Source organism: Fundulus heteroclitus, chromosome 6 (assembly GCF_011125445.2).
Source record: "Fundulus heteroclitus isolate FHET01 chromosome 6, MU-UCD_Fhet_4.1, whole genome shotgun sequence".
NCBI classification, from domain to species: domain Eukaryota; kingdom Metazoa; phylum Chordata; class Actinopteri; order Cyprinodontiformes; family Fundulidae; genus Fundulus; species Fundulus heteroclitus.
The window spans coordinates 16,300,275-16,312,454 of NC_046366.1; the positions used below are offsets into that span (position 1 = coordinate 16,300,275).

The following is a 12,180-nucleotide window of genomic DNA, read 5'->3' on the forward strand; positions in this document are numbered from 1 at the left end:
ACATCCACGAGGAACATCTAAAGCTTTCGTGCCCGTTGATTTTAACAATAAATATTCATCAGATGATTTCAATCTCTTTTTTTTTTTCCTCCGCAGAGTGCCTCATCTCTACAGGAAGGATGATGAATTGATGATGGATGCTCCAGATCCTGTATGATTGTGGTTGTCTGATTACTTAAACACGTGCTGGGAACACATTGATGAGACCAGTTACAAAAAAACACTACAAACACGCCGTCTAATCTTAAGCATACAGCCTCCAGGGACAAGACGGAAAATTGAATTAGAGGAGGAAAGGGACAATCTGAGTCATCCTGCCTTCCACATTTGAATGAATATAGGTAGCGCGGGCCACTTTTCAGAATGGTTCCCCGTGAGTCAGGGCTGTTTCTCTCTCTCACACACACACACGCGCAGAGAATTAAACGTGCACAGTCTCGACGCAGTCGGGCAGGGATACGCACGCGCGGGGAACCAAGACAAGAGAAAAATCCACAGCATCACAAGATAATAACCTTAGAGAGGCACAGAGGTTGAAGACCCGATGTGCAGAAGAGATAGGCAGCGAGCGGGGAAACAGACACCCTGTCAAAGAAATACTTAAGTACAGAACTGGATTTTTAGCACACATCCACTCAGGGATTACGCTCCCATCAACCTTAAAGCACCAAAGCTGGAGCAGGTTGCTAAAACAACCTGACATGTCAGTTTATGGCTGAGAGATAAAAAAAAAAACACAGTCTAAAAGTGATTCAGATTTAAGAAGTGAAATCTGAGGCGCAAGCACTGTATTCTGCCCCACTGTTCAATACGTCCACACTTCGCTGCATTTCATTCATGCTCTGCACTCACAGGGTGGCATCGCCTCCCATTAAAAGCGTATTGGGTCAGCAGTCTGCTTCTCTAGGACACTGTGACATTGATCTGCCAATCCTCGTGATTGCAGCACACCCTGAGCCACGTCCGCCGTGAGATTCCTCGTTTGTTCTACAACCTGAGCCTGTTGTAGAACAAACGGGATAATCACACGTACGCTTGTGCAAGCATGACTTAAAAGAATCTTTAAGGTTATGGGGAAAACACGCCTTTGATTAAAGTCAGACAAACGTACATAACACAAAATGTAGCTTGGGCACGCGTGTGTTGTGAATCTCTGACGATCTTGAACCGCTTGTCTGAGTAGTTTCAACGTTTTTTGGTGCCATTCTGCTTGTATTTTCCACCACTTTTGCAACACTGTCTGTTCAAGTACGATGCAACAGAGAAAGTAAGCATTGAAAAAGTTAGTGCTCTTCAATATAAATATATTTGCGAAGGGGCTGTTAACATGAAACGTTCCCTATATATCAGTCACAAAACACATTAATTCACACATACATAAAACCCAACACAAATTAGACCATACATTATGTGAAATTAAGTGAAATGGCTCTGGGACTATGTATTAAACATGCTTATTGAAATGTATGCACCACTCTGTAAAAAATCCTCTGTTTATAGTGACATCTTTATGATGCTGACTGCGTGGATAAATCCGTCGTGTGCATTGATCAGAGGGGATTTCACTTCATTCATCCACACAAGCTGTTTTCAAAATGTAAATCCTAAAAACCTATGGAGCCTTCAGTATTTTTCATTGATTTTAAGTTAGGGTCGAGGTTGACTTGATCCTAAAGCAGCCTTATTTACTTTCTAGAAACCCAAATGAGAGTTTTTCTTGTCTGTGTGTTTGGGATCATTTTCATGCTTAAAAAACACTCTGATTTTATTTTCTTCATCCTGGAGGATAAAAGCAGACGTCTACAAACATTTGTCACTATTACCATCCTACACTTTTGTGGAGTCTGCTCTTGTGATAACCGTAAAAACAGTCCCGCGCCGTAATGTCCTCGCTTCCAAGCTTAATTTTTGTTAGGGTGTTCTAGGGCCCATGTGCACTGACATCGCCCCTCTGAACAGGGCGTGGGAAGTTACATCCAACGAGTTTGACCAGGTTATATTCATTCATAATTGCCTTGTCAAAATGTTCTGCAGCAAATTCTGAATGGGCATAAATCTTATGTGATAAAGCAGCTATTTTTTTTTTCTTTTTTTAGGGGAAAGCTCTTGCTGCTGATTCCATGTTTTTCTAAATCTCTCTCCGTGTACTTCTTGGCTCGTGGAAAGGTCTTCTGATTAATCACTTCTTCCGCTTTTTGGTCTGACTCAAGGTCAAAGATGTACTGCTGATGTACCACTGTGCCTCTGTTTGCAGCCATTTTCAGGTACATAAAGTGCGAGTGTAAACGCTGAGCTGGGGCGACCAGCTAAAAACAGCTCATTCTGAAGGGAGCCTAAAATAGGCGAAACTATAGCCTATAGACCTATCCTAAATGTGTAAAAGGAAGCACCTTCAACTCATCATAAATATGTCTTTTTGGGGTATTAATTAGGACTAAACCAGATTATATTAACTTGCCTTAACGGGAAGCAGGAATGCTGTCTAAGGGTATCAGATTTTTTATTGCAGCTTCTTTTCTTCATGTGTTAAAAACGTACCCAATGTCTCATTCCACTTTATTAGACATAACAATAGGATAGAAGACATGTGTTAATGTCTTGTAGTGTGGAGTATCAACATCTGGTATTAATTTTCATACTCAATCAATAGGCCTGATAGAAATATATTCAATGAGAAAAACATTGACGTTTTCAGTACTTATTTCCCCTGCATAAACATCACTTAGCTTCAAAAAATGACGCTTGTGCATCTGTAATCTTATAAAAAATAAGTCCAAAGTTTTCACCTTTTAAAGAAGCTTTTTATATGTGTATCTTTTATAAATCTCATTCATCATTTATTTGGTACTGCCCCTCCTCGGCTGCTACCTTCTAGATATTATAACATTTTTGTCTTGATTTGTCACTGGCGCTTGTTTCAAGTGGTAAATGGGTGAGAGGCGGGGTAGACCTTAGACAGGTCACCAAGAGAGGATCATTGTGACCTGTTCAAAGTGTACTCTACCTCTCTCTAATTGGCTGCTAGAGATAAGTACCGGAGCCCCTCAGTATTAAAAAAGTATTGGAAACAGCGTGTCTCCATCCTGGTACTATGATTCCACTTTTCTGAATGCTGTCGTTGTTTCTCTGATGCTGCACTCCTCAAATGAAGGGGCAATTAATAGACTTCTGAAGCATTTTCAGTGGCATGCTGAGTAAGTAATGCAATCTTTGTAATCCGGTGTTCTGATGCAAAGAAGCGTCTCAAACATGGACCTGAAACCGGAATTAAGATTTGTTTTGGCTGTGAAGACATTTGAATGAAAATGATCCAATTTTGGCCAACTGGGGACCGTTCGGTCTGCCGTCCCTGCAGTATCTCGCTCAGCAGTGTCTGCAGGTAACAGCACAATTGGGAGGTGACAGGATCTGGACTGGACTCGAGCCAAACCCTTTGTGTGTGTGTGTGTGTGTGCGTTTGTATGTGTAAGAAGTGTGCAGAGTGCTGACAAGGAGAAACCAGACCTCCCTGAAGAGACAGCAATTTTTGTGCGACAGCAATGGAGACGCTAAAAATGCATACGCATCACGTGCAATTTAAACCCCAATGCAATGTTTAACTTCCCTTTCCAGGAGAAAAACAAAAAACAAATAATAGTCTCCTGAGGAGAGTCTGAATGATGGAAATGACAAGCGAAGCAACGCTGGTTAATTTCAGCGTGCCGCAATCCTTCAAAGAGACAGAAGTAAACTGTAAACAGCCTGCTGCTATTTACCAGCCCAACTGCTCTGTGACACTTCAAACAATACGAAAAGCGAAGGCACAGATCTCACACTGCTGAGTCTAGCTTTCTGTGGACACAGCGCCGGCTCAAAGCTGCGGAGACGATCTGTGTCCGCTTTCTGTGTGATGCACTTTGAGCGGCCTGGTAATATCCGTGTAAAGAGTCGCTCCACGCTGATGTGCATCTGCGAGTGCTCAGTGTAAAGCAACGTGAAACCTCTCAGGTCCGCTGACGTTCTGCGTCCTTTTAATTTCATCCCTCTGTGCATGTTTAGCGCAAAAAAAAAAATAATAATGCAGTGGAGTGGCTTTAAATATTTATACGTGCACAAATAGACTGGAAGAGATCTAAAAGGAAGGAGGGATGGTTCTCAGCAGGGGGTGTATGTGGACTTTTTGCGTGAAGCAGATTCCTCACGGAGAAGCCTTCTCACGTGTGCGTCCTTTAAAGACGGCGGCAGCGTGTGTGCTGAACGCACGGTACGTTTCTGCAGTGCTGCAGTGCCCTGTGCCGAGGCAGAGGCAGAGGGGAGTGGCTTCTCTCCCTCTCAGGTGGACGATGCTCGCAGCAGCTAAACCCCTCAAGCCTCCCGCTGCTGGACAGACCTGCTGTCACTGATATGGTGTACGAGGTTTGCGTGTGTAGGCAGGTGAATATGTGTGGGCGCAAAAAAACATACCCACCCACCCACCCCCCCACCTCTTCCACTTTAACACACACAAGCACACGTTTACTCACACAAATGCCCATGCACAACCTTGCCCACGCTCCTGAAAAGAGAAAACACATGTAGCCGCTCGGGCGAATCCTATGACACATCCAGACCGCCCACGTCTCGGAGAAAAAGCTTCCACGGAAAATCAAAGATTGAAAAATAAAAAAATAATCAAACACTTGGAAACAAACTGCCGCGACACAATCCGCTCGCCTCCTTTCTCCTCAGCTTCTGACCCGCTGCTTCTTTAATTTACCACTTCCAGTCCTCCATCCCGTGAGACACAAAGCAGGCGATCGGCTGACTGATGTCCCAGCATGCCCTGCCCTTGACCTGACCATTTCACAGCGGCTACAGCCTAAAATAAAGAACTTATTTGACTCATACAACTGGTTTTCATTTCTTCTGTCTGGTTTAGTCTCCATTTTTTTTTACTGCACTAGTGGCTAATTTTCCATATAGTGGACTGACAGGAAAGGGGGTACAAGAGAGGAGGGGGGGGGGACATGCAGCAAAGTAACCCAGGTCAGAGTCAAACCTGGGTCAGCCGCGTCGAGGACTAAGGCCTCCCCACATGGGTCGTTCACACTAACCACTGCGCCACCAAACCACACCCAGTCTCCATTTTTTTTAAAGGAAGATGTTTGTGGAGAAACATTAAATGCTTTTTAATCAGTTTTCAAGAATTAAGAGAAAATGCCCTTCATTTATTACAGTGAGAGCCAGCACAATCCAAACAAGCTATACTCAAGGCCTAACGGGACCTTCCAGAGATTGCTTGGCTTCTCGCACTGACTACGGGTCTCAAAACATCATATTGGGAGTTATGAATCAATAGTGAGCCTATTTTTAATGCAAAATTTCGTTTTATTTTCTTTTAAATTAAGACTTTAGATGCATTTAGGATAAAAAAAAGTACAACCTGGCAGCAATTTCAGATTCTGATATTGACTAATACAGTTTTTTTTCCCAAAGAACTGTGACAAATAAAAGGGATTGATTTGTTAGAGAAATTACTTTTGAACCCAACAGGACATAAAAGGGATTTAACCAGTCATGCTGTTGGCTGATGCATTACCATGCTGAAAGTGGTGGGAGATCTTAATTTTAATGCATTTCCTGAAAGGGAAAAAAAAAAAGTCAGTTTTCACCCAACTATCATTGACCACAGACAATAAAGAGAAAATTGTCAGGTTTCCATCTCTGTGCTGGACCTCTAAAGGAAATTTTTTTTAGTTTGATGGCTAGCTTGACAGTCGGGACTTATTTCCACTACTTATATGGTCTTTGTGGTTTGTGTCTGAACAGGAGTCACATTTTACGCACAGTTATCTGTGGTTTCTTGTAAGCACAGCCAATTAGAACCATTTAAGTCAAAGATCATCGATCAATTAAACATGGCCCAATAGCCTGACAGACACTATTGAGCCTGTATTAAAAAGCTGTATGCCCTACATGACTGCTAGACTAAACGAGAAAGTCAGAGAAACAACATTGCTTCCACAATGTATTTACAGCTATAAATGTATTTATTTGTTTATATAAGTAATATGAAGTGCCTAATGTGAGGACAAAAGGGGAAGAAACTCTGACATAGTGGCACCCTAGGGGTGTTAAACAACCCCAAGAAACAACAGTGGTGTTGTTGAAGCTGGGTTTAATTGAAAATTAGCACCCAAATCACATTTTGCTCTTGTCCCTCTAAATCTTGAACCCCGGCTATGTAAGAGCTTTGATTTAAAAAAAAAAAAAAAATCATTAACAAAAAAATGGGTGTTCAAAGGCTACACTCTTTCAGGCGCTGGTTCTAATAAAACATTATTGCTGCATGTGTAATACGACATGCTGGTGGCCGATAACATCGAAGGCCCACGCAGCGTCTGCACCTCCTGCACCTCCTGCGAGTTTTCTGTAAAAAAACTGATTGAACCAGAAGCTACCCGCGTCCTTCTATCGTGCCACCATCGAGAGTGTTATAACTTACTGCATCTCGGTGTGGGATGCGGGGAGCAGAGCGGCAGATAAAATGGCCCTGCAGAGGCTCATAAATACAGCTCTAAAAAAAAAAAAAACGAAAAATCACCAGATGCCCTCTGCCCTCTCTGGAGGAGATTGCCAATTCAGGACGCTTCAATAAGAGCCACAAACATCCTCAAAGACTCGTCCCAACCAGCTCATCATCTTTTCAGACTGATGCCTTCGGGCGAGCGTTGCAGGTGGATGAAAACCCGTACCTCCCACGTGGAACATAGCTTTTAGCCGTGGTCCTTCAGAGCTGTCAGCTGTGACAAGTATAAACTCCCGCTGACAGCTGTTTTTAAGGAATAATTTCAGATACAGCATTAACTCCTACAGTGAACATTTTCTGACCAGTACAACATTTGTCCGCTGCTGCTATCTTCCTGCTACTGCTAGATTCCACGCTGCTGCTATTATTATTATTATTATTATTATTATGACTGTCTCAAATGTTTCTTATCAATCTTCATTATATTACTATTTATTTTATCTACAGCGCCTAACTATTGTTTGTATATTCGTGCGTAACAGGAGATGCAAACTTTTGATTTCATTACATGTCATATGCCACCTTCATTATGGGTTCCGCAGCATTCGCTGCAGCCTGCAGGTCCACCAGGTTCTGTAAAAGCCTTTTCCCTGCTGCCATCAGACTGTTGAACTGCTGAAGCTAAAACTGGACTCTGTACCACGTTTGTCCTGCATGGTTTACATTTCAATCGCTGTGCTGTGAAATCACTGCTGCACTTTATCCTGAAACTATCCTGCAAAGTTGCATTATTCTGAAATCCACTGCAATTCACTGAAATTCTCAAGCTGTATGCAAACGAAATTTCGTTCTGTAGGCACTCAGTGCATACAAAATGACAATTAAGTTTGTCTAAAGTCTAAAGTCTAAATGTCCATTTTGCCCTCTGCGATAGACTGGCGACCTGTCCAGGGTGTACCCCGCCTCTCACCCATTAAATGCTGGAGATAGGCACCAGCACCCCTCGCGACATCATGAGGGATAAGCGTGACAGAAAATGGAGGGATGGATGGATATATGTTTCCATTTCCATTTTCTAACATGTCTATGTCATGAGGGGTGCTGGTGCCTATCTCCAGCTGTCAGTGGGTGAGAGGCGGGGTACACCCTGGACAGGTCGCCAGTCTGTCGTAGGGCAACACAGAGACAAACAACCATTCTCGCACACACTCACACCTAAGGACAATTTAGAGAGGCTAATTAACCTAACAGTCATGTTTTTGGACTGTGGCAGGAAGCCGGAGAACCTGGAGAGAACCCACGCATGCACAGGGAGAACATGCAAACTCCATGCAGAAAGACCCAGGGCAAGATTAGGACCTTCTTGCTGCAAGGCAGCAGTGCTACCCACTGCCCCACTGTGCAGTCCGACTATGTCATTTAATGCCAATAAAGCTGTTATATACTTATATGTAACTGCTGAGAAAGTAAACGGAGAAATTATGTTTCTGTCACCCATCCTCCTTGAGAGGTCCCCTAAAGGCTTGGTGACGTCTGCTCATGTGGCCCGCAGCACCATGCTGCCAAACGCCGAGCAAACACGTGACTCAAAGTCGCCTAAGTCTTGCCCGAGGCAAACAGTAAAAACCATAAAAGAGCCTTTTGTCAACATCAGAATCCAATTTTGGGGCTGCAGCTAAACCCGCAAGAAAATCATCACTCATCAGATTATCAATGTTTTCCTTTTTTTTCTTCCCGTGGCTTTTGCAGCGGGTGATTATCAACCTCTAAATCTCATTCAGTGTGCAAGGGGGGGGGAAAGCAAAAACCCAGATGCGTCGCTTCACCTGAGGAAAGAAATGTGATAAATAGCGCTGCTACTGCACCAGCATTCAACTGCAGATACACACACACAGGCATACGAGGCTATTTTTGGCAACAGGACCCGGTGTGTGAGGGGTTAACAATAAATCAACTGATCAGAGTAAGATGGTCAACGACAGAGGTGGCGTGTACAGACAGCACGTTCCAATCTTCACACACTGCCATTTTACATTGCTATTGATCTTTTTTACTGAGAACCCAGCATGACATCGATCTTCACACCAGCAAGAGGGGGGAGAAACATCTCCGTGTTCATCAGGGGCCCGACACAGCTGCGAGAAAACACAACGACGAACAGATCTAATGTCTGAAAATTGTGCATCCATGCGTGCAAATGGGTTTAGGCAGAAACAAACAAACCAAAAAAAAAAAAAGCTAAACAGAAGATGAGACACATAGATCACAGATGCATACATCTATTTGGGATGACACAAATCCACAGGTTTTTTTTTTTTTTTCCTGCCCGACTGCCTGGCTGTTTCTCTGTCCTTTTATCTGAATATAGATAAAGTGCTCCAGGCTATCACTGTCAGTGCTGTAGTGACATGGATGGGAAACTAGTGCAGGAGGCAATTAATATTCAGAAACATTCAACTTTTAGTTCATAGATCCGGCCGGGCCAGCAGGCGAGAAGGGCAGAAAGGATGAAGGGGTATTTCGAGCACATAAGCATTTTATTAATTGATACTTTTTTCACACATTAAGGGATTGTGGATGGAAATGCATGCAATCCTGCTCACATGGCCTGGTGTAAACTTATGGGAATTAATTATATTGGTGCAGGCGGCCAGAGTGATGCAACACCTGTGGATGAAGGTGAATGGAGGGAGGGCGCAGAGAGGACCCCTGCGTTTGCTTTAAGAGCACACCAGAAGCGTTTCACACCGTACACGCTATAGGTGGTAGTAAAACGCAGCGGCAGGCACAGTCGCCTGTCCTCCTGCAGGACAGAGCAGAGCAGACAGGAGCTGCGCCTCCGTTCTCCGTGTAAGCCCAACACGTCCGTCCTGCGGCTGCAAACATCATCCATGACATCACACCCACGAAACTCACCAAAGTTTGCTGGTACTGGAGCGTCCGCTCCTCTGCTTTGCCCTTCACCATCGCTGCAAGATCCTCATTAAGAGGCCAAAATCCCGTCTCCGGCTAATTAATCTTCAGAGGAGGAAGATAGAGAGCGAGAGAGAGAGAGAGATAGAGGACCCGGTGCGGCTGGCTGCCATCGCGTGAGCGGCGTGTAACAGGTTTGTCATCACCGGCCCGCCCGCATGGTGCAGAGGACCGCTGCCTCGGCGTGTGAGCCAGATGAGAGGTAGAGCCGGCTGCTGCCTCACAGCAGCGATGCGGTTTTACAGCGAAACACTGCCTCCCTCCTCCACTTGAACTCTGATGCTCTCTCTCTCTCTCCCTCTCTCCCTTTCTCTCTCTCTCTGGAGCTGCTGTTGGAGGACTTTTCCACTAATGCTTTCTGGACCCGGGTGTGCACAGGTAGCATCATCCGTCACTCCTTAAACATAACACAGTATACTCTAGAGGGGTGTTTTTTTTTGCTCCCTGCTCCTGTACCCAGCTTGATTGATTAGAAAAAAAGAAGAAAAGAATCACAACAATTGAGGCTGGCCTGTAACCGGGACTCAGAAAGAAAGGAGAAATCATGCATACCTCTAGCAAGTTTAGACTATTTTAAATTATTGTCATTCAACCAAGAAGTTTCTTTCTGGTAGGAAATGAAACTATAATAAACAATATAAGAGGAGTATTAGTAGTGGACATGTTGTAATTATCTATTTAGATTTTATTAAAACATTCCATGTCTAAAGTTATTTATTTATAACCTTCTACATAACAGGACAATCATTCATTTGTATTACAGCGGTCAAACCTGGCTCATATTTCCTGATTGGTCCAATTATCAGGGGCCTCCCAGAAATGCTTGAACTGTAACACAGAGTGAAAGTTTTATTTATTTTATTTTTTTATTTTTTTTGAAAATCAAAATTTGATTTAATGGTTTCATTATAGATTAATTAAACAATTTAAAATTGTTTTCAATTCAAGATTTAAAGGAACTAGCAGGTTTTCTGTGTAAACGTACATACAACAACCTACATTGTTAACACAGCTACAATCTGAAATAGAAATAGAAACAGAAATACCTTTATTGTTCCACAATGGGGTAAACCGGTTGTGACAGTGGCAAAAACACGTAGACAGGATACGCCAGGGCTACACGCTAAAATAAGTAACATGAATAAAAGCTCATTTAAAGTTAGGTTTTAAAACAGAAGAGAATGAACTTATCAGAAAGGCCAAAAAAAGAACAATATTTAAGTTGTTAATTGATCATTTGGCACATTTAGGTCACAATGCACACATTATGTAAAAAAAAAAATGCAATATTCAAGTTAATCAGAGGAAAGACAGCAGCTGATTTACAGAATGATGTGAGAAAACTGTAAATGCATGATTGTACAAGCAAACACCTCAGAATAGCTAAAGCATGTGCCAAAGGAAATTAGCATCTGAGAGACAGTGTAAATGATGCACTATTAGATCGAGAACCCGTGCAATCATTGGCATGTTTGTAAACTCACTTTGTGAGTTTGTTGTGAGCAGCAGAGATTATAGAGTCAAACAGCAGCTGGGATGAAGGACCTGCAGATGCGCTCCTTAGGACATCTGGGGGGCAGCAGTCTGTCACTGAAGGAGCTCCCCAGCTCTGCAGCGGCTCCGTGTATGGGGGTGGAAGACACTGTCCATCAGTGGAGCTATTTTTCCTCACAGTCTCTGGACCCCAGGTAGGTCCAGGGGGAATCCCAGGACAGAGCTGGCTCTCCTAATGAGCTTATCCAGCCGCTTCCTCTCAGCTACAGATAAGCTGCTGCTGCAAGGAACCACACCACGGAAGGTAGAGTCTACCCATAACCTTCCTACTGCTGCTCTGACTTTAATCTCTTCTTTGCTGGGTTTATTCACAAATTCTCAAACAAAAAAAACAATTATCTGTAATTGTTTTTAAGCTCAGTCAATTAAACTCGGACCGTCAAGATTCCTCCAAATCTGAATTGAAGGGCTGTCAGCAGTGGTGATATTAGAAATCCTATTCTGATTAATGCTCACCTTGCCCAGTCTGTCCTTTTAGTGCCTCAGAAAGGGCCAGCTCTCTTCTAGGATGCCACCTTTACTCAGTGCAGATCGTAGGAAATGAACGAACTCCGGCATTTTACTGCTGGACAGTGTCTCCCACCCCATGTAAGAAGCCGTTGCAGAGCTGGAGAGCTCCTTCAGTGCCAGACTGCTGCATCCTAAATGCACAAAGGAGCCTGATTGCAGATCCTTCCTCCCAGCAGCTCTTAAACTTTATAACAATCACTGCTCCAAACAAACTCAATACGTGCTTGTGATCTCTTCTGTTTATGCAGTGTGATTCATTCTTGTAAATAGTCTGTTGGTGCTTCATGATGTTGATTGTTCAATTAAGTTCCCCGACAAAACCTCTGAGTTCTTCAAAGAATATTTGCATTTGTACCGATTAAACCAAAATCTATTCACCAGTTTGGTGACTTTCTGAAGGAAACTGACCTCACTGGATGTCATTTAGGGATATCAGATTCAAAGGGGCTGACTTCATAAGCACGCCACACTTTTCAGATTATTTTTAGCTAAACTAATAGAAAAACATGTATCACCATTATGGACTAGTTTGTGTTGGTCTATCACATAAAAACACAGTAAAATGCACTGGGGTGTGTGGTTGTAGTGGCACAATGTGAATCCTTTTGTAAAGCAGTGCTTATTTAAAAATGTAAACTATTAAAAAAAAAACTTTT

General features: G+C 43.1%; 1 protein-coding gene across 1 annotated transcript in view; it reads right to left on the reverse strand.

Moving 5' to 3' along the window:
* The window catches only part of clcn2a (chloride channel, voltage-sensitive 2a), a 67,087-nt gene extending 57,387 nt beyond the window's left edge, over positions 1-9,700 (reverse strand). Inside the window, exon 1 of the mRNA XM_036138182.1 lies at positions 9,404-9,700. Within this exon, the coding sequence (XP_035994075.1) occupies positions 9,404-9,454 (51 nt within the window). The 5' untranslated portion in view covers positions 9,455-9,700. The remainder of the gene's footprint in view (positions 1-9,403) is intronic.
* Positions 9,701-12,180: the final 2,480 nt, after the last annotated feature.